Genomic DNA, 23851 nt, shown 5'->3' on the forward strand with positions numbered 1-23851 from the left:
TGGGCTGCTTTCCAGGACATGCATGGTCTTACGGGTGCAACTTTGATGCGTTCAGTCCCTCGCAGAAAGGCCACCCGCAAAAAGAAAGTCTAGGTACGTCTTTCTCCAATGCAATGTGGCCTTTCACTCTCCCTCCACTCTGGTACAGTAAATGTAGGAAGGTCAGGGCAGTAATTAAGTTACTTCTGTCCCTCATCCCTTAGGTTCATTGCTGAATGGGCACATGTGGAAAGAAAAGGCAGACTGCTGACACTGAAGGAGGACATGAGACAGTAGTCGTATCAGCAGTCTGAGTGGGTAGCCAGCACAGGTACGGGACACTTCAGACTCCCACACCCTGAGGCCCCATCCCTGCCCTTGGCATATTAGTGGAGTGGCGGTCCTAACCCTGCATTTTCTGTTTACATGTACCCATTCTGCAGTATATTGGCTACACCAAAAATGCGTATATTTACAATCATATGTATCTACATGGTAAACCGAAGTACAGTTGTGTACACTTAGCATAAATGTAGATGTTTAGAGTGTATTCACAGTTGCAGTCATCACATTTGGGTTATCTGCCTGCAGGTAGCCCTCATCCGGCCTGAATACCAGAGTCTTGGATTCTTGCGTCGGATGCTCTCTCTTCTTCCATGACATCAGGTCGTCAGGGGTATAAAACATGCAGCCGACATTATTACATCAGTTTTTCTTTTCCCAGATGTCAGGTGCCACCACAATGGGAAGCAATTATATGTTATGGTACCCCTCCAACAAAAAGCAAATACACCAGAAAGCTTAAATACCCCAAACAAGAAGGAAAGGTAGAGCCAAGAGAAGTCAGGGGGTTGGAGGGAGGGTAACCAGGACTGCAACAGTGAATACACTCGAACATCTACATTTATGTTAAGTGCACACAACTGTACTATGTTCTTTGTGTTTCACTATTGCATTCATCACATTTGGGTTGATTCCCAAAGCTAAGGGAGGAGGAAGTTAGAGAGCATTAGGGCCAGCTATTAAGCCCTGCAAGACTGCAGTGGCAAAACCAGCTTTGGATTTAAAAAAATAGGCATGTGGCAATGCTTGGTGGAGGTATGTACAGAGCTCCAGGCAGCAGCTTCTAGGATGTCCCTGGTAGGGACTCCTCTGAGAAAAGCTGCAGAGATAGATGCAGCCCTGGTGGAATGTGATCTTATCTCCTGTGGGGTAGGATTTCTATGGTGCTTATATCAGAAATTAATGCAATGGGCTATCCACTTAAACATGGTTTGCTTTGAAATGGCCTTCTCCTCTGCCCTTGCAGCAAAGCCAACTAGCAGCTGTTCAGATTTTCTGAGAGGCTTAGTCCTGTCCACAAAATCTAAGTTGTCTGTGCACGTCCAAAGAGTGCAGTATTCGTTCTCCTTTGTTTTGTGGATTTGGGAAAAGGGTAGGCAAATGAATGGACTGATTAAGGGCCACACTAGACACCACCTTGGGCATAAAAGGATTGGTCCTGAGAGAAACCCTGTCTGCATTGAAGATAATGAAGGGCTCCACTGCTATGAAGGCCTGTAATTCAGATACTCTTCTTGCTGAAGTGATGGCTAGAAGGAAGGCTGTTTTCCAAGAAAGGAATTTCAACTCTGCAGTTGCAGCTGGCTCAAAAGGAGGGAGAGTGAGCTTTTCCAATACAAAATTAAGGTCCCAGGCTGGAGTAGGGGCTCTCCTGGGGGGGGGGGGTCTTAAATCTTTATCCCCTCTGAGGAATTGCTTTAGCAGGGGGTGAGAGAAAAGGGGTGACTCAGTATTATAATGTGCTGAAATGGCAGAGGCATGAATTTTAACAGAGAAGGATAGGCCCTTGTGGAGCATTTCTGTTAAAGTACTGAAGAATATGAGCTAAGCTGGTCACTATTGTGCCCATCCCATGAGTCTGGCTCCAGGAACAGTATCTGTTCCACTTTTCAGCATGGGATTTTCTAGTATGAGGCCTCCTTGCCTCCAGAATGACATCTAGCACCTGCTTACTGAGGGATGCTATTGGAGAGTTCAAGGAATTAGCCAGGCTACAAGGTTCAGGGTTTGAAGCTGAGGGTGCAGAATTGACCTACCTGCTGGTACAGCAGGGAAGGGGTCTGATGCAGTTGCCATGGTTCCAGCAGTGTCATAATGCTCTAGAGGGGGTACCAGTGCTGGCATGGCCAGTCAGGTACAATCAGTATTGTCCTTGGCTTGTCCTGTTTTATCTTTTGCAAAACCTTTGTGAGGAGAGGCAGACGGGGGAAAGGCATAAACAGAGAGGCTTTCCAAAGTAAAGGACAGGTCCATCCACTTTCCAAGCTTGACTGTGGAAAGTCCTTGTGCAGAATTTGTCCAATTGGTAGTTTTGAGGGAAGGCAAACAGGTCTACCCCTATGGAGTACCCCATTTGTTCAAGAGGCTGAATATTTTTGGTTCCAGTTTCCATTTGTGTGGGTCCATGAAATTTCTGTTTAGGTCTGCAAGTTAATTTAGCTTGCCTGGCAGGAATCGAGCTTGTAGATGCACTTGGTAGCTCAAGGCTGTGTTTCACAGAGCCATGGCTAGTCTGCAGAGAGGGTACGAGTGGATTCCCCCAAGCTTAAGTAACACAACTGTGGTGTTGTCCGTCTTTACCAATAGTTGTCCTGGAAGAATGCAGTCTTTGAAGGCTGTTAAGGAATTCTGCACAGCTAACATTTCTTTTTGGTTGATATGCAGGTGCATCTGTCTCAGGTTCCATTTGCCCTGAATGCACTGCCCTGCCAAGTAAGCCCCCCCATGCATAGTCTGATGCGTCTGTTAGGGTTTGGGCGGCAGGGGGTACAGTGAAAGGGAGCCCCTTGTAGTAGCAGGCCTCTGCCCACCAAAAGAACTCTGTCTTTATACAAGGAATGATAGGAATCACTTATTCCAGGTCCTGAGAATGTTGACACCATAGGCTTTTTAGATACCATTAGTTTCCTCATATGCAGTCTTGCATATGGAATTAGTAGAAAGCAAGAGGCCATGAACCCCAGGGCTTGCAGAATTTTCCTTGCAAATAGCTGGGTCTTTGTGGCCAACAGTTTGAAGTAGCTTGTCAAACTTGTTTCGCTGGAGTGAGGAAAGCCATCTGGGAAGTTGCGTTCAAGCTTGGTCCCAGGAATACAATCTGTTGGCAGTGTACTGGGTGAGATTTATTTTCGTTTATGGTGTACACCAGTGAGGTTAGAAGTTTCTTTACGAATGCCAGATGTTTTAATATAAAGTCCTGGCTTTCTGTCTCTCTGCCTGCAAAATGCAGTGGCTGGAGCTAGACACTGTGAATACCCTGGGCGCAGTAGATAAGCCAAACCGAAGTGCAGAGAACTTATAGTGCATGGAGCCTGCCCTGAAGTGTAGGTATTTACTGCAAGATTCCCTTACTGGAAAGTGCAGGCAAGCTTCCTTTAAGTCTAAGGTTGCCAAACCAGGCATCTTTGCCTAGCATAGGAAGCAGCTGTTGAAGTGTTAGCATTTTGAATTTTGGGATTACCAGAAAGGTGTTTAGAATAGAGAGGTCCAGGATAAGACGCCAGCAGCAGTCTTGAACAAAAACCTTGTCCCCTAGCCCTGATACTCGCGAGAGAGATAACCTGCTGTTGGGACACTGCCCACTGATTTGGGGGTAGATGTGGCCAATCATTTGGGGTTGGTAGGGTGTGGAAGTGGAATCTGTACCCTTGAGAAAATATATTCAAAACCCATTTGTCCTGGGTAATGAGTTCCCAGTTTTTTTGCATACAGGGCGAGCTTTCCTCCTAAGGAAGCAGTCAGTTGAGCAGGGCTTGGAAGGGGTAAGGTTAAGACATTGTGACGTTTTTCCGTAAGGGGGGGGGGGGGTGCCTTACTACTCCCTGCTTTGAAAGTGGGAGCCCCCTACTGCTTAGGCCTGTGTATAGCCTGAGACTGTAACCTAGGTGGTCTGCTGTTCCTGGGTTTGGTCTGAAGGCCTGGAAGAGACTGGAAAGGACCAATTCTTTGGAGGCCAATGCCTACTAAATCTGGGAGGCTGTACTTGTAGGAAATCTTAACAGTCTGCATAGATTTAGTTTTTTCCTCCATCCTTCTGAAGACTTCGTCTGCTTTGTTGCCAAACAGGCAGTGGTCTTGGTTTAAAAGAGCATCCAGTAATTTAGCTTTAACATGATCTGGCAAGTTTTGCTCCTTAAGCCCAAGCATGCCTTCCAAGTACAGACCCAGTGAAAGCAGCCCTGCAAGATGCTTCTAGAGTCAAAACCACACTGCAAAACAGGTTTACAAACTTTTTCTGAAGAATGCATTAAATCCTGTAATTCTTTGTGTTCAGCACAATCAGGAATCATCATTTTCCATTTAAGCAGCCTCATAATATGTTGCTGGTACTTTAACATTTGAAACTGGCAATATAAAGCCCTAATGACCAAAGTAGAAGTGCATACCTTATTACCCCATCTGTCCAAGGCTCTAGAATCTCTATCAGAAGAGGTATGATTTTTGGCAGCAGTAGCCTTAATGCCTTTTGGTCCTTGGGAAATGGTCTCTGGATCTGCAGTAAGATTCTTGAAGAGGAACTTGAGAATCAGGTACTCTAATACCAGTCAGGTTTTCTGGGAGCTGGAGGTAAGGTGTCTGGGGAAAGGCTAGATTCCAAGAAAGCATCATCTACAATGTCCAGAACAGGAGGGATAGCTAAAGACCTGTGTTGAGGAATGAGTATGAATTCCCTAAGCCTCTTTTTGGAGTCAGAGTAATCCTGGCTTTCCCAGCCGAAATGCTCCCCAAGAGTGTGCAAGGTTTCACCAAAAGAAAAATCTTCTGGAGGGGAAGCAGAGGGAATGGAATCCTCTGCATCAGAATCCTCATAGGTAGGTAAGGGAAATCCTGGTAATTAGAAGGAAAAGAAATATCAGATTCCTAATCAGAAGAATCGGAAGGAAAATCAGTTCTAGGTCTCAGAGGGGGAAGGCTGGCTTCCCCTAATTAAAGTAATAAGGTCTTCAGCCATTCTAAGCATTTGTTTTTTAGGCATAAGGGCCTGAGCATGGGGTCTGCACATCGGTTTTCTAGGCATGGTGCGAGTTTTAGGCCTGGATGAAGAAGATGGCGTTGGTTTAGAATGCAAGTCTGTAAGCCTGAATACACCCTCATAAGCCGGTGCCTGCACAGCGGCTCCGGACCCATCTACGGTAGAGACATCAGCAGGTTTCATAGTCGAAGCATCTTGCGGCATACCAGACTCCGAATGGGTCTCAGTATAGGCCTGCGAATCTGAAGCAGTGGGTATCAAGGGGACCGAAAGCACCTCACTGAGTACCGGCGGTCTGGCGACTAGCTTAACGGAAGTGTCGTCGGCAGTTTTGCACCTATGCCGTCTGTCTCGGTCTTTATGCTTACGTTTTTTCGGAAGATCGGTAGTTGGAGGGCTTAACGAAGCCATTTCGAAGTACAGATACAGAGAACCAAAATAATATGCTGCAAAGATAGCCTGATGTTGAATAGTTCGGGGGTTGAACAAGGCACAGAACCAACAATGAGGGAAGTCGTGGTCTGGGCCTAAGCAAGGAATGCCATACGAATGAAAATCTTTATGAGGTATTTGCATTCCACATATAAGACAATTACTAACTTTTACTGACATCGGTTGGAGCAAGAAAAAAGATCCTCAACGGGGTACTGATCTTTTTGAAGACCTCGGTTCTGAAACACGAAAACGAAAATTTCAGAAGTCGGCCGACCGGCACTTGCTAACTGCTTCTGCTTCGGGCACTGAACGGCAAGAAAGACCGATGTAATGGCGTCAGCTGCATGTTTTATACCCCTGATGTCATGGAAGAAGAGACAGCATCTGACGCAGGAATCCAAGATTCTAGTATTCAGTCCGGCTGAGGGCTACCTGCAAGCAGATAACCCAAATTTGATGACTGCAACAGTGAAACATGAACATCAAATCTAGTCTAAGGATACACTCTACCAAAATGCCACAGAGGTAGCCATGGATTTTGTCGAGTGAGCTTTAACCTGACCCGGAGGAGACAAACCTTTATCCTTGTAGATCTGAAGGATACATAGAGAAATCCACCAGGCAATGGTCATCTTGGAAATAGGTTTATCCAAAAAAGGTTTAGAAAAGGACACAAACAACTGGTCAGAGTTACAAAAAGTTTTGGTGCTGTGCAAACAGAACCGCAACTGTCTATGAACATCCAACAAATGCAATTTGAATTCAATTTTGTTTGTAAAATTTGGAAAGAAAACAGGTAAATTAGTAGTTTGATATTAGCCTCAGATGCTACTTTTGTGAGAAAAGGATTGGTGCTAAGAGAAACCCTGTCCTTATGGAAAAACATGTATGGGACCTTGACAGACAACGCCTGAAGTTCTGAAACCCTCCTAGCTGAGGTGATAACCAGTAGGAAGGCTGTCTTCAAAGACAAAAACTTCAGATCTGCGGTTGCTGCAGGTTCAAATGGAGGGGCAACCAATGCTTGTAGTACCATAGTAAGGTCCCATGGGGGGGATGGGAACTTTGACCGGATGACGTAAGAGGAAGGCACCTTTGATGAAGGCTTTGCACCATCTGGAAGAGGCGAAAGTACAGTTGTGTACACTTACCATAAATGTAGATGTAAAGAGTGTATTAACTGTTGCAGTCATCACATTTGGGTTATCCCAGCCAGGGTAGCCCTGTCAGCCCAAATACCAGAGGCTTAGTATTTTTGCGTTGGTTGCTGTCGCTTCAGGACTGACGTCAGGTTGTCAGTGGTTTAAAATCAAGCAGCCGACGCCATTACATTAGTTTTTCTTGCCCTGTCAGGAGCCCCCAATACGGAGCTAGGTTATAGTGGAAGACCACCACCAGTAGAAAGTAAATGCCAAAAATTCCTTGTAAGGAGAGAGAAGACGAGGAGGATGGAGGGACTGAAACCAGGACTGGATCAGTGAATACACTAATATCCACATTTATGATAAGTGCACACAACTGTAGTATGTTCTTCATGTTTCACTGCTGCAATCACATTTGGGTTGATTCCCAAAGCTGAAGTAATGGGTGGAGGCAGTAAAGAAGACCAGGGGCGGGATAGGATACCCTGCAAAACTGCAGTGGCAAAGCCTGCCCTGAATTTGCAGAAAATAGGCAGGTGGTAATGCTTGAAGGTATGAACATGTCCATGTTGCAGCTTCCAGGATTTCCCTGGTGGGGACCCTCTGAGGAAAGCTGCAGAGGTGGAGGTTGCTCTAGTGAAATGTGTCCTGACCCCTTGGGGGGAGATTTCCCGTGCAGTTTGTAGCAGAAATGGATGCAGTGTGCTATCCATTTGGAAATGGATGCAGTGTGCTATCCATTTGGAAATGGATGCAGTGTGCTATCCATTTGGAAATGGATGCAGTGTGCTATCCATTTGGAAATGGATGCAGTGTGCTATCCATTGGAAATGGATGCAGTGTGCTATCCATTTGGAAATGGATGCAGTGTGCTATCCATTTGGAAATGGATGCAGTGTGCTATCCATTTGGAAATGGATGCAGTGTGCTATCCATTTGGAAATGGAAATGGTTATTTTGAATATGGCCTTGCCCTCTGCTCCTGCAGCTAAGACGACTAGCAATTGATCAGTTTTTTCTAAAAAATTTAGTCCTGTCTAGGTAGAATCTGAGTTGTCTGTGCACAGCTAGAGTGTGCAGAATCCTTTCTCCCTTGTTTTGTGATTAAGGAAAAAGGTGGGCAAATTAATGGATTGGTTGAGAGCCACACTGGACACCACTTTTGGCATGAAGGACAGGTTAGTGCTAAGGGAGACCCTTTCAGCATGGAAAATGATGAAAGGCTCTATACCCATAAGTTCTTGTAGCTCGGATACTCTTCTAGCTGAAGTTATGGCCAGAAGCAAGGCTGTCTTCCAAGAGAGAAATTTTTAACTCTCCTGAAGCTGCAGGTTCGAAGGGGGGCAGTGTGAGCTTTTCCAACACAAAGTTTAGGTCCCATGCTGTGGTAGCAGCTCTTCTGGGTGGCCTCAAGTTGTTTGACCCTCTTAGGAACTGTTTGATGAGAGGGTGTGAGAAAAGAGGTGGCTCTGTGCTGAAATGAGCAGAGATGACAGAGGCATGAATTTTAATTGAAGAGAAGGAGACACCCCTGTTTAGTAGGTCTGCCAAGTAATCTAGGATGAGAGGTAGAGAGGGGTGTGCCGTTCCAGCTCCCTTAGCCTGGATCCAAGTGCAAAAACTTTTCCACTTGTCAGCATAAGACTTTCGAGTGCTAGAGCATCTGGCCTCACGTAGAACATCTCGAACTTGTTTGCTTAGACTAGCAGCTTGATTTGAGGTCAGGGAATAAGCCAGGCAGCCAGATTTAGGGTCTGCAGTTGGGGATGCATGAATTCTCCATTCCTCTGGGTCAGGAGTGTTGGCATCTGAGGAAGGTGCCATGATTGCAGGGGATACAGGCTGCACATAGCAGTGGGTACCAGTGCTAGCGTGGCCAGTCTGGAGCAATCAGGATTGTCCTCTGCTTTTTCTCCCTTATTTTGAGCAGTACCCTTGAAATGAGTGGTAGAGGGGAAATGCGCAGACCGAGAGATTTACCCACTGGAAGGATAGAGCATCCACGTTCCAGGCCTTCCTGTGAGGTTCCCTAGTGCAGAATTTGCTGAGCTGATGATTGGAGTGGGAGGTAAGGAGGTCAACCTTCGGGGTGCCTCATTTCTGGGTTGCAAGGGTGAAGGTTCTTTGGTCTAGCTCCCACTTGTGTGGGTCTAGCAGATTTCTGCTTAAGTTGTCTGCCAGAGAGTTTAGAGAGCCTGTCAGGAATTGTGCTAACAGGTGTAGCTGCATAGCTGAGGCCGTGTGCCAAAGGGTCTTGGTGAGCCTGCACAGAGGATAACAGCGAGTCCCTCCCTGCTTGCTGATGTACCACATCACCGTGGTGTCTGTTTTGATGAGTAGAGGCCCTGGGGAGAGTAGGGGATCTGAAAGCTGTCAGGGAGTGCTGAATAGCTAACATCTCTTTTTGGTTGATGTGCAGATTTGATTTGGGATCCATTGGCCCTGAATGCACCTGCCGTACTGGTGTGCACCTCAAGCATAGTCTGTGTCTGTGGTGAGGGTCTGGGTGGCATGGGGTTGTGAGAAGGTGTTTCTTGTTGTGGTAGCATGCTGCTGCCCACCAAAGAAAATATCTCAGACGAGGTATCATTGGTATAAGAGTTTCCAGGTCTTGAGAGTGCTGACATCAAAGGCTTTTTAGGTACCACTGTAGTTTCCTCATATGCAGTCTGGCATATGGAATGAGTAGAACGCAAGAAGCCATGAACCCTACACCTTACAGGATTTTCCTTGCAGATAACTGGGTCCTGGTGGCTAGTTGACAAAAGTAGCTTGTCAGGATTTTTTTTCTGGTGTAAGGAATGCCATATGGGACGCTGTGTCCACGCTTGCTCCCAGGAATACAATTTTGTGTGTGGGTACTAGTTTGGATTTCTTTTTGTTGATGGTACACCCAGGGAGGTCAGTAGGTCCTTTACAAAGGTCAGGTGCTTTAGCAGCTTTACCCGTCTGCCTGAATTAGGCAGTCTAAGTATGGGTAAATATGAATACGTCTGTCTGCAAAAAGCAATGGCGGGAGCCAGACATTTGTGAAAACACTGGGAGCAGTGCATAAGCCAAAGGGAAGCGGAGAACTGAAATTGTAGTGATCCTGCCCTGAAACTTGAGTATTTCCTGCATGATTCCCTGATTGGGATGTGTAGGTAGGCCTCTTTTAGGTCTAAAGTGGCTAACCAAGCATCCTTGGAAAGCATAGGTAGAAGCTGCTGGAGGATGAGAATTTTGGTATCACCAGAAAGGTGCTTAGAATGGAAAGATTGAGGATGGAACGCCATGTGCCCTCTTTTCTGGGTGCCAGGAAGAGTCTGGAGTAGAAACCTTGGCCTATCTGTTCTGCAGGAACATGCTCTATTGCCTATAGAGAGCAGGGAAAGGACTTGCTTTTTGACCTGTGCCCACTGGTTTGGGGAAGATCTGGGAACCCTTTTGGGGTTGGCAGAGTGTGGAAATAAAATTTGTATCCCTGGGACACTGCTGACGACCCAGCCATCGTTGGCAATGGTGGCCCAGTTGCTTGCGTGGAAGAATTTTCCTCCTAGGGGCAAGAGCAGGTGGGCAGAAGGAGGGGGTGGAAGTGTAAAGTCATTGTGAGTTCATACCATGAGGGGGTGGCTTTGCACTCACTGGTTTTGAAGAGGAGGAATTCAATTGCTTAGATCTCTGCATTCCCTGGGGCTGTTGTCTGAGGGGGACATGCTTCCCCTGGGTCTGGGCTGGGCTGACCTGGAGGGGGCAGGGAAGGGCCAGTGCTTGGAGGGAAAATGCCTACTGAACCTTAGTGGCTGGACCTGTAAGAAGTCTGTCTGCATAGATTTAGCTTTTTCTTCCATCTTTTTTAAGACCTTTTCTGCCTTGGTGCCAAATAAGTTGTCTTTGTGCAAGGGTGCGTCCAATAACTTGGATTTGACATTGTTTGGCAAGGGCTGTTCGTTAAACTAAGCATGCCTTCTAAGGACAGAACCAGTGACTGCTGCTTTGCAAGATGCTTCTAGGGCGTCAAAAACCACATTGTAAGGTGTGCTTAATTACTTGACTTAAAGAATGCATTAACTCTTGTAACTATTTTCTGCACAAGCAGGGAAAATATATTTTTTGTTTGAGGAGTTCCATGGTATGTTGCTGATATTTCAGCATATGAAAATGACAATTTAATGCTCTTAACAGCAAGAGTAGCAGAGGTGTATACTTTTTTACCCCATCTGTCTAATGCTCAGGAATCCTTATATGAGGGGGTTGAGATTCTTAGCTGAAGTTGCTTTGATTCCTTTAGGTCCTTGAGAAATGACCTCAGGGTCAGCAGTAGGATTTTTGAAAAGAAATTTGAGAAAGTCAGGGACTCTCTAGTACCAGTCAAGTTTACTGGGAGCAGGAGGGAGGGTGTCAGATTGGATTCCATAAAAACATCATCCACAACATCCAGGACAGGAAGAATGGCCAGAGGTCTGTGCTGTGGAAGATCTAAGAATTCCCAGAGTCTCTTTTTTGACTGAGAATAATCCTGACATTCCCATTAGAAATGCTCCCTTAAAGTATGTAGGGTTTCCCCAAAGGAAAAGTCCTCGGGAGGAGAGAGTGAACAGATGGATTCCTCTGCATCAGAATCATCATAAGCAGACAGGGGTTGCATATCTTCATATTCAGATGCATCAGAGTCATCGGACTCCTGTTCAGATACAACTACTGGTGACAAGTCTCTCTTTTGGAAAGGATAGCCTGGCTTCCCCTGATAAGCATTATAAGATCTTCTGCCATTTTAAATTTTTGAGACTGAGGCACGGAAGCAGGTGCCTGCGCTTGGGTCAGTTTCTTGGGTGGGATTCATACCCTGGGCATTAGAAACTCGGTTTTCGAAAGAACTGTAGACATGAAAGTCTGTTTGTGTCGAGTATGGGTAGTGCAAAGTACTTCCTCGGAAGCCGGTGCCTGCTCAGTGGCTCCGGACCCATTCAAGGTAAAGACATCCGCAGGATCCTTAGTCAAAGAAGAGTCTCGTGGCATACCGGACTCCAAAAGGGTCTCGGTAGCGGCCTACGAATCCACAGAAGTGGGCATCAGGGACTGGGAAAGCACCTCACTGAGGACCGGAGAACTGACTAGCTTAACAGAAGCGTCATCGGCAGTCTTGGACCTGTGCGGTCTGTCTTTATCCTTACGTTTTTTCGGAAGATCTGTAATCGGGTGACTTACCAAAGCCATCTCGGAATTCGAGAACAGAGCGAAAATATCTAGCTACAGTAAGGGCCCGATGACGTACAGTTCTGGCGTTGAACAAAAGCAATATCGGGGGACGTCGTGGTCTGGGCCCAAGCAAGTGATGCAGTAAAAATGAAAGTCTCGGTGTGGTATTTGCTTTCCACAGGCGAGTCAATTTTTAACTTTTTCTGACATCAGTCAGAGCAAGAAAAAAGGAACCCCAACAGGGTACTTAGCTTTAGAAGACTTCAACTTCAATTCTGAATTGAAAAACTCAGGAAGCTGCCGACAGGCACTCGTGCGAACTGCTTCTGGGCAAAAAAGTCTGATGTAATGGCATCAGATGCCTGATTTTATACCACTGATGACCTGACATGAGTCCTGGAGCAACAGCAACCGCCATAGAAATACTAAGCCTCTGGTATTCGGGCCAACTGACGGCTACCCTGGTAGGAATAACCCAAATGTGATGACTGCAACAGTGAAACACGAAGAACATGCAGAGTTCTCACCAACGTGAACATGAGAAATGGCGGCTAGTAGAACCTTGACCGTAGACTAGCTAGTCCCTTGTTGAAAAATATTTGCCCAAAAGTCAAGGATAGCCAGAACGGGAGCCGTGAAAAGGATCTAAACTCCTTTGAGAGGCCCAAAAAGAAAAACGCTTCTATTTGCTGCAATAAACCTTCCTGGTGGATGACTTATGAGCTGCCACCAGAACAGACCTGACTGAAGACAACAATCTGGGAGTCCTAGCAATTAAGGGAACTGAATCAGCCAAGCAGTGAGCTTCAGACTCTCCGGATTTGGATGAGGGACCCTCGGAGTGGTGAGAAATGAGATCCTGAATGGGATCCAAGATCCAAGGAGGAGCTAGAAGATGAGACCAAAAGAAGGGAAACCATACTTGGAGAGGCCAAAAAGGGGCAATGAGGATCAATTTGCTCCCCAGTCGACGAGCCTTCTGTAAGAACTTTGGAATAAAGGGTATAGGGGGGTGAGCGTAAAGAAAACCGGAAGGCAAAACGTGGACTAGAGCATCTCTGGTGGACTCCACCAGCAGGGAGTTCAGAGCGAAGAACTTTCTGCACTTCACATTGGAAGGACATGCAAAGAGATCAGAGTAAAGCCAACCCCACTCTAGAAAGATCTGCTCCGCTACCGAAGGATTCAGAGACCATACGTAAGGCATCAGAATACTCCGGCTTAGTTTGTCTGCCAGAATGTTGGACCAGCACAGAATATGCGTTGCTATGAGAAAACGACCAGTGGAGATTGCCCATTCCCAAACTCTCATGGCCTCGCAACAAAAGGAATAAGATCTGGTCCCTCCCTGTATGATATCCCAGGCCACCAACTTGTCTGACTGGATTGCAATGATTACCAGAGGTAGAAAGGCATGAAGGGCCTGCAACACTAAAAGAACCGCCCTCATCTCCAGAACGTTTATATCCAAACTGGTCTCAATAGGGGACCACATGCCTTGGACTCTCCTGCCTGAAAAAGGCCCCCACCCCAGCTGGGAAGCATCCATAGTCACTGTGGCTTGGGCAGGGGGCTGGAACAAAAGGTAGTTCCTTCCAAGAGTTCCGAAGATTGCGTCCACCATAGAAGGGACGACCTGCAGACTTTGCTTAGGTGCACTGGGTGCGATAACGGAAGATACAAAAACCAATGCACCGCTAGAGTCCACTGTAATACTTGCATATGTAAGTGAGCACATGGTAGAAGTGTTATCGTCGATGCCATAGAACCTAGGGCCCTTAAAACAGACTCGGTTGAGGGAAGATGAGATCAGTAAATGAAAGAGACGTGCATACTTAAATTTCGAACTCTCTCCAAGGTCAGGAAAACTTTTGTCTGTAATGTGTCTATCCGTGCTCGTGTGTGCTCTATAACCTGGACAGGGTTCAGAAGAGATTTGGCTGTGTTGATTGTAATCCTTAGATCGTGTGCAAGACGGAGGAAATAGTCTCTGGTCCGACATAGTAGATGCTTGGTGGGAGCGGTAAGGGGCCAATCATCCAGGTAAGAGTAGACCTGAATCCCCTGAATCCTCAAGTGAGCCGCTACTACTGCCATCACTTTGGTGAACACCCTGGGGGCTGTGGTGAGACCAAAGGGTAGGGCTCGAAACTGATAATGATTGGCTCCTAGCCAGAAGTGGAGAAACCTCCTGGAACTTCTGTGAAGTCCGTTGATAGATGGGCAGCACCCAAAGAACACAGAGTGTGGCTGTCAGCAGGCGACAGTTTGCGGCCACACTCAGTGCATATTTTAAAAACTTATTTCGGGACATCAGCCATTCTAGTCCAAAGAAACAAAAAAGGGATTTTTAGAAGACACACTCCACTCGTCACACACTTAGAACAAGCACACAAAAAGGCTGAAGAGAGGGGGGGTGAGTATAACTACTGTAGAACTACCTGAAAACTAAGGAAAAGTACCTACACTCGACGTACCTGCAAGGGGGAGGAAGGGAGGAAAACCTACACTACCAGCACACACACTAAACATGAAGAAACGGGAAAAATATTTCAAAAAACCTACTCTCAACCTGGAGTCAAGAATCACAATGCATTTGGAAGCCACGGCAAACGAGATCCGAGGGCTGGAAGGTAGTATTGGTGTATTACAAGTAGGGGAGGAGCTTGGAGCTCAGAGCAGATGCTTGTGAAGTTGCTGGCTCAGATCTGCTACGGATCCGATACCCACAGGTTGAAGATCAAATGAAGTAAACTACTTCAGATCAACTACTTACACAAGTGCTAGTTACCTGAAATAAAGCAATACAATCTTGAAACTGAATCGAAGGATGATTTATGAGGAGGGATAGACCATTAGAGGCCTTACAAGAGTTTAGTTAGTAAAAGAGGAATTAGTGGGCAAGATGATACAGGATCTAAAAAACAGGTCTATACACTACTGATATTAAATGCAAAGGAGATATTGCAAAATGTGATCAAATAGTATACCCCAGTATTCAATAAAACATGAATATGCTTTTTAATTGGACATTAAAATGTTATAAGCTGTTAGGTATTTCACTGCCATTTGTTTAAACTCACCAAAGTAAGTGATGCTCTATCTGTCCAATTTAATGGGATATACCGTTCGATTAGAGTAAAAACAGTAATTAGAATGTGAGTTTATAACTTTGTCAATCCCACTGGAGGTATGTGTAGAATAGTAAATTCCCTGAGAGGGTAGATTTTTCATATCCCATCTTTTGGAGTCTAACTTTTAGAGAATGCTCAAGTTTACAGGAACGTTTACAACTCCAAAGAATATGAATGAGCTACAGACCCATTTCTTTGATTAATGTGGAAATGGAAAGTGAACTGAATTCTGAATGGTAGGAGTAAGATGTGCATTATTAACCATCACTAACTGTATGTAGTTATGTTTTTTTTTTAAGGAATTGTTTTACAGGTTAATTGGATAGATTGATGCACCTTTTTTTTTTTTTTTTTTTTACAATTGCTGGATATAAAGTAGTCCAGTATTCTGAAAAGAAGATTCTCCAAAACTTAGCGACATATTTAACTTATACATATTTGAAATAATTTTCTTCTTTATTGGCAGTTTCCAGAGAGTTTTACATGTACCTATGTCATTATCATTTGGGCTGGGATAAGATAGTTAGAGCACAGCTTCCTAATTTGTCTCAATATGATGGTATAGTTCTTGGGAAGGTTTAGAGCCAATCTCCACTCTGAGATGGTTTGGCCTCGGAAGGGGTAAAAGTTACATATATATTTCTCCTTTAATAGGGGGCAATTATTTAGATTAAGCATTGAGTTAAGTTTTAAGTCTGAGTTGAAATGCAATGGTTGAAAGGTTAGAGGGCTGGATAGGTTCAATGAATTAAAAAGTTTTTGTACATTATACTTTTTTTCTTTTTTTTTTTTAACTGAAGTTTGCAGTTTAGAACTTTTCAAACTCAAGGTGTTAAGAAAGGAGAGCTTTGGGATTGAAATTAAAAGTTTTGACATAATTATGATACAGTTCTATCCAGTGAGGTGACCAGGAGTTCTCACCAGAGCCATAGTCAGCAATTGCTATTACTCTGCTATTAATTATATCGTAATATAATCTGAAATCAGAAAGATTTACTCCTTTATCTTTAGGGTACATCAACTTAAGTTATCAATGATTTAGGAGACCATATGCATTTTGCAAGAGTACACAATTTTATAGAAAAATCTATTGTATACGATCTGAAAGCCCATAAAGTTATGTAGTAGTCTCAGTAAGATACTCATCTTAATTGTCACTTTACATAGAAAAGGCAGTTTACCTTTATTCCATCTGTTACAATCTTATTGTACAGTTTTGCCAGAGGTTTATAATGTTATTTTGGTATAATGTCTTGGGGGTCCTGGTGAAAGGAGATTCCTATTTTATGGAATGTTTTATTTTGCTTTCAGCTGGTCGGGGGGGGGGGGGGTATAAAAAAGCAAGTATGGTGAGTTTACAGGGAAAATTGCAGATTTGTCAAGGTTTAATTTATCAAAGCAACAACGCAACACACCCACAGGATAAATGCTCCGTGCCACAAGAAAAAATAAAATATATCCAGAATTATTATAGAGGTAACGGAGCAAACAAAGCTCTTAAAATCAGCAAATTATTTATAGTAACCAGTAAGCGATTTTGCTTAAAAGCTTCATCAGACTGTTACAATAAAAAATTAAAAAATGTCATATATAGATTCAAAAACATCAGAATCAATGGAAACAATGTATATATTAAGGAAATCAGCTCTTAAAGATACAGCTCAACTTTCACATATGAATCCATATATACACAAAAAAGCCATGAAAAAGCAGGTAAAAAACTTTATAACAATTAATATGCATTCAATATAATGTATAAAAAATATATGAGAAATTAAACCATAAAAAATGCTTCAATAATGAGTGCAAATGTAAAAGCTAATAATTATTTCATTATTCTACGTTTCTTGAGTAAGGGCTTAATACTAGCCCTTTCGTTCAATCCATGTCCTCTGTCCGCCCTGAGAGTAATAATCCAGTTATTCTCTTTGTATTCGGTCTGATTCCTGATGTCCCCTGCTCTTATACTTGGTTGAATTAAATCTATTACCCTAAATAAAAAACAATGTTCAGATACTGCACTGGAGACATGTCTGGCTAAAGCATTGTGAATGGAATTTTTTCTGATGTGATAGATGTGCTCTCGAATTCCGTCTCTGAGGACCCTATTTGTTTTTCCAACACAGAATGATTGGCAAATTTGACAAATTGCCAAATACACTAAATTAGAGCTTTTACATGTTGCTTCTATGTTGAAAGTAAAGTTAATTTTCAAATCAGGATGATAGAATGTGTTTGATGTACCAATATAAGAACAAAAATTGCATGTAGCACACGGTCACATTGAGCCTACCAAATCACTTGTAAGGTGATTGAATTGTTTATAACATAATAACCTCAAGATTTTTTCTATTTTTATAGGTAAAACCTGGTCTGTCACCTACAATTTCTTTAATATCATCATCCACTAAAAGTATAGACTAATACTTCTTAAAAATTTCTATGAGATCTTTATTGTCCATAGTATAAAACAAAGGAACTTTTACTGTGTTGGATTTACTTATTTGTGGACGAGAAGTTGTAATATTCTGAAGCCCAAAATATGGTGCTGCACCCCTATATCCCCATACTTACATATACCAATTCTGAGACTACACCATAGTGAAGGAAATGGCAAAGTCCAGAAAATGACCCAGTGATTTTTTTTCCCTGGAGGGAAAAAAAATCTATGTTCCATGTGCTCGGGATTTCACCGTTTTGAACAAAAAGGTTTGATTAAACAGCATTCACTATTTTAAGCATTTGCTGATTTAATAGGGAACCGTGATTCTGTTGAGAATGTTTTAAGGCATCTAGTGTAAGTGTTTTGTTTCAAGTTTGTCAAGACAGTAAAACCAGTTTGTCCATGTGATAAAATGTGTGGGATAATGGGTTTTAGTCTATTAGCCAGTATTGTGGTTAAGATTTTAGCATCCACAGTAATCAAAGAAATGGGTCTGTAGCTCTTAGGGTCTTTGGGGTCAGCATTTTCTTTAAGAATAAAAAGTCTTAGAAGAGATAAAGTGGAGATCAGTGATGGTATTTATTAAGTAATTAAAAAGTAGTAGTAACACTTTAGAAACTTTCGAGCAAAAGCTCTTGGAAAATTCTGCCATAAATCCATTTGGAACTGGTGCTTTGTTTGTCTTAAGATTACTATTATCTCTTGTTGAGTAACAGGGGTTGAGAGGCTTTCCTGTAGAGTTTGATCAATCTTTGGAAATTTTAGCAGATTCAAAAATTTAATTTTCTCCTGTTTTGATGTTAAGGGTGCTAGATCTCCACAAATTACAGGGTAGATATTTTCAGAGAGTTGGACAATTTCAACATTAGTACAGTACGACTCGCCTTGATCAATAATCTCGGACATGGTAGGAGTATATTTTCTTTCGTTTATCAGATGTGCTAGGAGCTTAGGTGAGGTTTGCAACCATTCTGAGTTGCTAGCCAGAGTTTTGGTTTCATGGAAAGCAAATAGTCTAGCATTAAGCAAACACAAGCTCTTTCTGAAAAGTGATTATCTGGTTGTCTATCTTTTCGTTAAAGTTTAATTGTAATTGTGCTTCTAAATTGGAAATTCTACTCTGAGCTTTCTTTAGTCTTATAAATTTTCTTCCAATAGGGTGCTTTATTAATTAAGAATCCTTGTATTTCAGCTTTATTAGAGGCCCAGTCAATGTTGAAGGGTAGATGGGAAGACTCGTACAGGTGAGACCCAGGTCTGATGAAGCTACCTTCAACAGTGAAAGCGTTCACCGTGGACAATGTTTATTCTATAGTAAATTCCATGGTGGTTTAATATTTTTTTTTCTGTCTGAAGCATTGGTAGTCAGGCCAGATGGGTTACGTTCATCTGCAGCAAAACTCCCACAGCATTATGTATGCTATGCAGCATTATCTCTATAATGAGCATTAACTTCTGAAAAAAATATAAAATAATGTTTTAAGTAAACCCAGACCATTCTTCAAGAATAATACAGGAACAGCAGAAAATTAAGCCAGAATCCTAGAAACATCTGCAATGTTGATTACTGGCGAGTACAAAACCTTTTACTCAAATTGTGGGCACTTACTTTTCCAACAACTGAAAAAAAGTCTTCCAAATCTTTAGGTCGAATGCGAGCAGCAAGCTGCATGCAGAACACAGTGCGAGCATCTCTTTCTTCTGGAGAGAGATTGTCTATTGGTTCTCTGTATAATGTAAAATGAGCATGTCTAAATAAAACTCTAGTTCAAAAGCAGCTACAAACAAGTCAAATCAAATTAACAGTCCTATTCAGGAAAATATTACAATAACTCCTATGTACAGATCAAATGGACAATTCAGCTTTCAATTATAAATAGTAAAGCAGGGAGTGTTTAAGACAATTTTTATTGCATGTAAGTAGTCTCTACCTACTTCAGGACCCCCCCAAGCAAGACAGTAATTTCCCTAAATCAGAACTGCGGTGGGGAGGTTAATAGAACTTGATAACATCATGACAGTACAAGACAAGCTACAAAAAAGTGAATCAAACAAAACTTTTTTTCTCCATTGGGCAGGTTACTGCACTAGTTTACAAAGTCAAATGCATGCAATAAATCATAACACCAGCATTCACATATACTCAGAGAGAATTTTAGTTAAGACCTTTGACCAAAAACATTTTACATACACCAATCATTGTCATTTTTTCCAACACTACCCAACTACAAAAGGGAAAACAACATAAATATGAAAAATGGAAATACAAGACTCTGCAAAGTGTAGTAATTAAAGTCACAAACCAAATGACTCTAAGGGAAAACTGTTCTACTGAACAAAGGACCGTAACCGCAAAAGAAAAAGTAATGTAGATGCTGTCAGCTCTCCTTTAAAATTTTTACCATTGATAGCAACATCTCCAGCTGCCCTTGATTCATTTTTATTTATTTATTTTTTTTTTTAACTGCATCTTTTCTTAACTAAGGAAAATAGCGTGCTTCCCATCATAAAACATGGTCAGAAATTGTTTAAAAGGAAAAAAAACTCAATACATAATATATTAACATTTAACTGTTTAAAAACTTGATCATGGTGTCTAGCAGAAAGCAAAGAGGATTAAGGTTATGCCTATGCTTTAACAAGCTACTTCCTGTTATACAAAGTTTGATTCCTTAAGTCATTTGCCTACTGTATGACCTTGAGCACTAAACCAGAATGCTTTGGGGAACTGGCAATTTCGACAAAGTAATTAATGGTCTCGTGGACTGCATGCCTAAGTAACTAAGAACCTGCTTAAAAAAAAAAAAAATAGTTGTGCCAGCAAACAGTCTTCACATAGTACAGTTGTGTACACTTACCACAAATGTAGATGGAGTGTACTCACTGTTGCAGTCATCACATTTGGGTTATCTGTCTGCAGGTAGCCCTTAGCCGGACTGAATACCAGAGTCTTCGGATTTCTGCGTCGGATGCTGTCGCTTCAACGACGTCAGGTCATCAGGGGTATAAAACAAGCAGCAGATGCCATTACATCAGTTTTTCTTCCCCCAGATGTCAGGTGCCCCCACAATAGGAAGTAATTATATGGTACGGTACAGCCTCATCAAAAAGCAAACACACAAGAAAAAATAAAAATGCCAAAAAAGAAGGAAAGGTAGCGTCTAGAGAAGTCAGGGGGCTGGAGGGAGGGAAATCAGGAATGCAACAGTGAATACATTCGAACATCTACATTTATGGTGAGTGTACACAACTGTACTATGTTCTTAGTGTTTCACTGTTGAAGTCATCACATTTGGGTTGATTCCCAAAGCTAAGGAAGGGAGGAGAAAGCAAAAGAGTATTAAGCCCTGCAAGACTGCAGTGGCAAATCCAGCTCTGGATTTAGAAAAGATAGGCATGTGGTAATGCTTGGTGAAGGTATGTACAGAGCTCCAGGTAGCAGCTTCTAGGATGTCCCTGGTAGGGACTCCTCTGAGAAATGCCGTAGAGGTAGATGCAGTCCTGGTGGAATGTGATCTTATCCCGTGGGGTAGGTTTTCCATGGTGATTGTAGCAGAAATTAATGCAATGGGATATCCAATTGGAAATGGTTTGCTTTGAAATGGCCTTCCCCTCTGCCCTGGCAGCAAAGCCAACAAGCAGCTGTTCGGATTTTCTGAGAGGCTTAGTACTGCCCAAATAGAATCTAAGTTGTCTGTGCACATCCAGAGAGTGCAGTATTCGTTCCCCTTTGTTATGTGGATTAGGAAAAAAAGTAGGCAAATTAATTGACTGATTTAGGGCCACACTAGACACCACCTTGGTCATAAAAGGATTAGTCCTGAGGGCAACCCTGTCTGCATGGAAGATGAAGAGTTTCACTGCCATGAGGGCCTGTAATTCAGAAACTCTTCTTGCTGAAATGATGGCTAGAAGGAAGGCTGTTTTCCAAGAAAGTAATTTCAGCTCTCCTGTTGCAGCTGGCTCAAAGGGGGGGAAGAGTAAGCTTTTCCAATACAAAGTTAAGGTCCCAAGCTGGAGTGGGAGCTCTCCTGTGGGGCCTTAAATTTTTGGTCCCTCTAAGGAATTGTTTTAGCAAAGGGGTGAGGGAAGAGGGGTGGGCTCAGTATTATAATGTGCTGAAATGGCAGAGGCATGAATTTTAAATTGACAAGAAGGATAGGCCCTTGTGGAGTACTTCTGTTAAGTACTCTAGAATATGCGGTAGGCTGGGCACCATTATGCCCATCCCCTGAGCCTGGGGTCCAGGAACAGTATCTTTTCCACTTTTCAGCATAGGATTTTCTAGTACTAGGCCTCCTTGCCTCCAGAATGACATCCAGCACCTGCTTACCGAGGGATGCTACAGGAGAGCTCAAGGAATTAGCCAGGCTGCAAGGTTCAGGGTTTGAGGCTGAGAGTGCAGAATTTGGCCCGCCTGCTGGGACAGCAGGGAAGAGGTCTGAGGCAGGTGCCATGGTTGTAGCAGTGTCATACTGTGCAAAAGGGGGGTACCAGTGCTGGCATGACCAGTCTGGTGCAATCAGTATTGTCCTTGGCTTGTCCTGTTTGATCTTTAATAGAACCTTCGAGAGGAGAGGAAGGAGGCAAAGGCATAAACAGAGACGCTTTCCCACGTAAAGGACAGGGCATCCACTTTCCAAGCTTGACTGTGGTTATTTCTTGTGCAGAATATGATCGAATGGTAGTTCTGAGGGGAGGCAAACAGGTCTACCTTTGGAGTCCATTTGTTGCTCAAGAGGTTGAATATTTTGTGTTCTAGTTTCCATTCTTGTGGGTCCATGAGATTTCTGCTCAAGTCGTCTGCCAGTGAATTTAGTTTGCCTGGCAGGAATTGTGCTTGTAGGTGTACTTGGTAGCTTAAGGCTATGTTCCCTAGAGCCATGGCTAGTCTGCGGAGAGGGTACGAGTGGGTTCCCCCCTGCATGTTTATGCATCACATAACTGTGGTGTTTGTCTGTCTTTATCAATAGTGGTCCTGGAAGAGTATAGTCTTTGAAGGCTGTCAGAGCATTTTGTACAGCTAACATTTCTTTTTGATTGTTATGCAGGTGCATCTGTCTCGGGCTCCATTTGCCCTGAAAGCACTGCCCTGCTATGTGAGCCCCCCATGCATAGTCTGACGAATCTGTTAGGGTTTGGGCTGCAGGGGGTAGAGTGAAAGGGAGTCCCTTGTTGTGGTAGCAGGCCTCTGCCCACCAAAGGAACTCTGTCTTTATACAAGGAATGATAGGAATCGATTCCAGGTCCTGAGAATGTTGACACCATAGGCTTTTTAGATACTACTGGAGTATCCTCACATGCAGTCTTACATATGGAATAAGTAGAATGCAAGAGGCCATGAACCCCAGAGCTTGCAGTATTTTCCTTCCAGATACCTGGGGTTTTGTGGCCAATAGTTTGAAGTAGGTTGTCAAATAAACTTGTTTCTCCGGAGTGAGGAATGCCATCTGGGAAGCTGTGTTCAAGCTTGCTCCAAGAAATACAATCTGTTGGCAGGGTACTAGGTGAGACTACTTTTCGTTGATGGTGTACCCCAGTGAGGTTAGAAGTTTCTTTACAAATGCCAGGTGTTGTAATAGCAAGTCCTGGCTTTCTGCCTGAATCAGCCAATCGTCCAAGTATGGGTAAATTTGAATATTTCTCTGCCTGCAAAATACAATGGCTGGAGCTAGACACTTTGTGAACACCTTGGGCGCAGTAGATAAGCCAAAGGGAAGTGCAGAGAACCGAAAGTGCATGGAGCCCGCACTGAAACCTTAGTATTGTCTGCAGGATCCTCTCATTTGGATGTGCAGGTAAGCATCGTTTAAGACTGGGGTTGCCAGCCAGGCACCCTTGGCTAGCATAGGAAGAAGCTGTTGAGTTATCATTTTTAATTTTGGAACCACCAGAAAGGTGTTGAGAATAGAGAGGTCCAGGATAGGACACCAGGAGTTGTCTTTTCTGGGTACCAGAAAGTCTTGAATAAAAACATTGTCCCCTTTGTTCTGCTGGGACAGGTTGAATAGCCCTGATATTGAGAAGAGAGAGAACTTGCTGTTGGGCCTCTGCCCATTGATTTGGGGGTAGGTCTGGGCCAACCATCTGGGGTTGGTAGTTTGTGGAAGTGGAATCTGTATCCTTGGGAAACTATGTTCAAAACCCATTTGTCCTGGGTAATGAGTTCCCAATTTTTTGCATGCAGGGCAAGCTTTCCTCCTAAGGGAGCAGGTAGTTGAGCAGGGCTTGGAAGGGTTAAGGTTAAGTCACTGTGCCATTTTTCCATAAGGGGGTGGCGTACTACTCCCTGCTTTGGAAGTGGGAGCCCCCCACTGCTTAAATCTGTGCATAGCCTGAGACTGTAGCCTTGGTGGTCAGCAGTTCCTGGGTTTGGACTGGAAAGGACCAGTTCTTTGAAGGCCAATGCCTACTGAATCTGGGAGGCTGTACTTGTAGAAAACCTTTAACAGTTTGCATAGATTTAGCTTTTTTTCCTCCATCCTTTTGAGGACTTCTGCTTTGT

The 23851-nt window shown here is 43.4% G+C and overlaps 1 protein-coding gene across 1 annotated transcript in view; it reads right to left on the reverse strand.

The window, feature by feature from the left end:
- The window catches only part of RBM39 (RNA binding motif protein 39), a 1247463-nt gene that overhangs the window by 675372 nt on the left and 548240 nt on the right, over positions 1–23851 (reverse strand). Inside the window, exon 7 of the mRNA XM_044090163.1 lies at positions 18956–19073. Coding sequence (XP_043946098.1) covers positions 18956–19073 — 118 coding nt within the window. The remainder of the gene's footprint in view (positions 1–18955; positions 19074–23851) is intronic.

This window comes from Protopterus annectens, chromosome 12.part0 (assembly GCF_019279795.1).
Source record: "Protopterus annectens isolate FY-2018-M chromosome 12.part0, PAN1.0, whole genome shotgun sequence".
Taxonomy (NCBI): Eukaryota; Metazoa; Chordata; order Ceratodontiformes; family Protopteridae; genus Protopterus; species Protopterus annectens.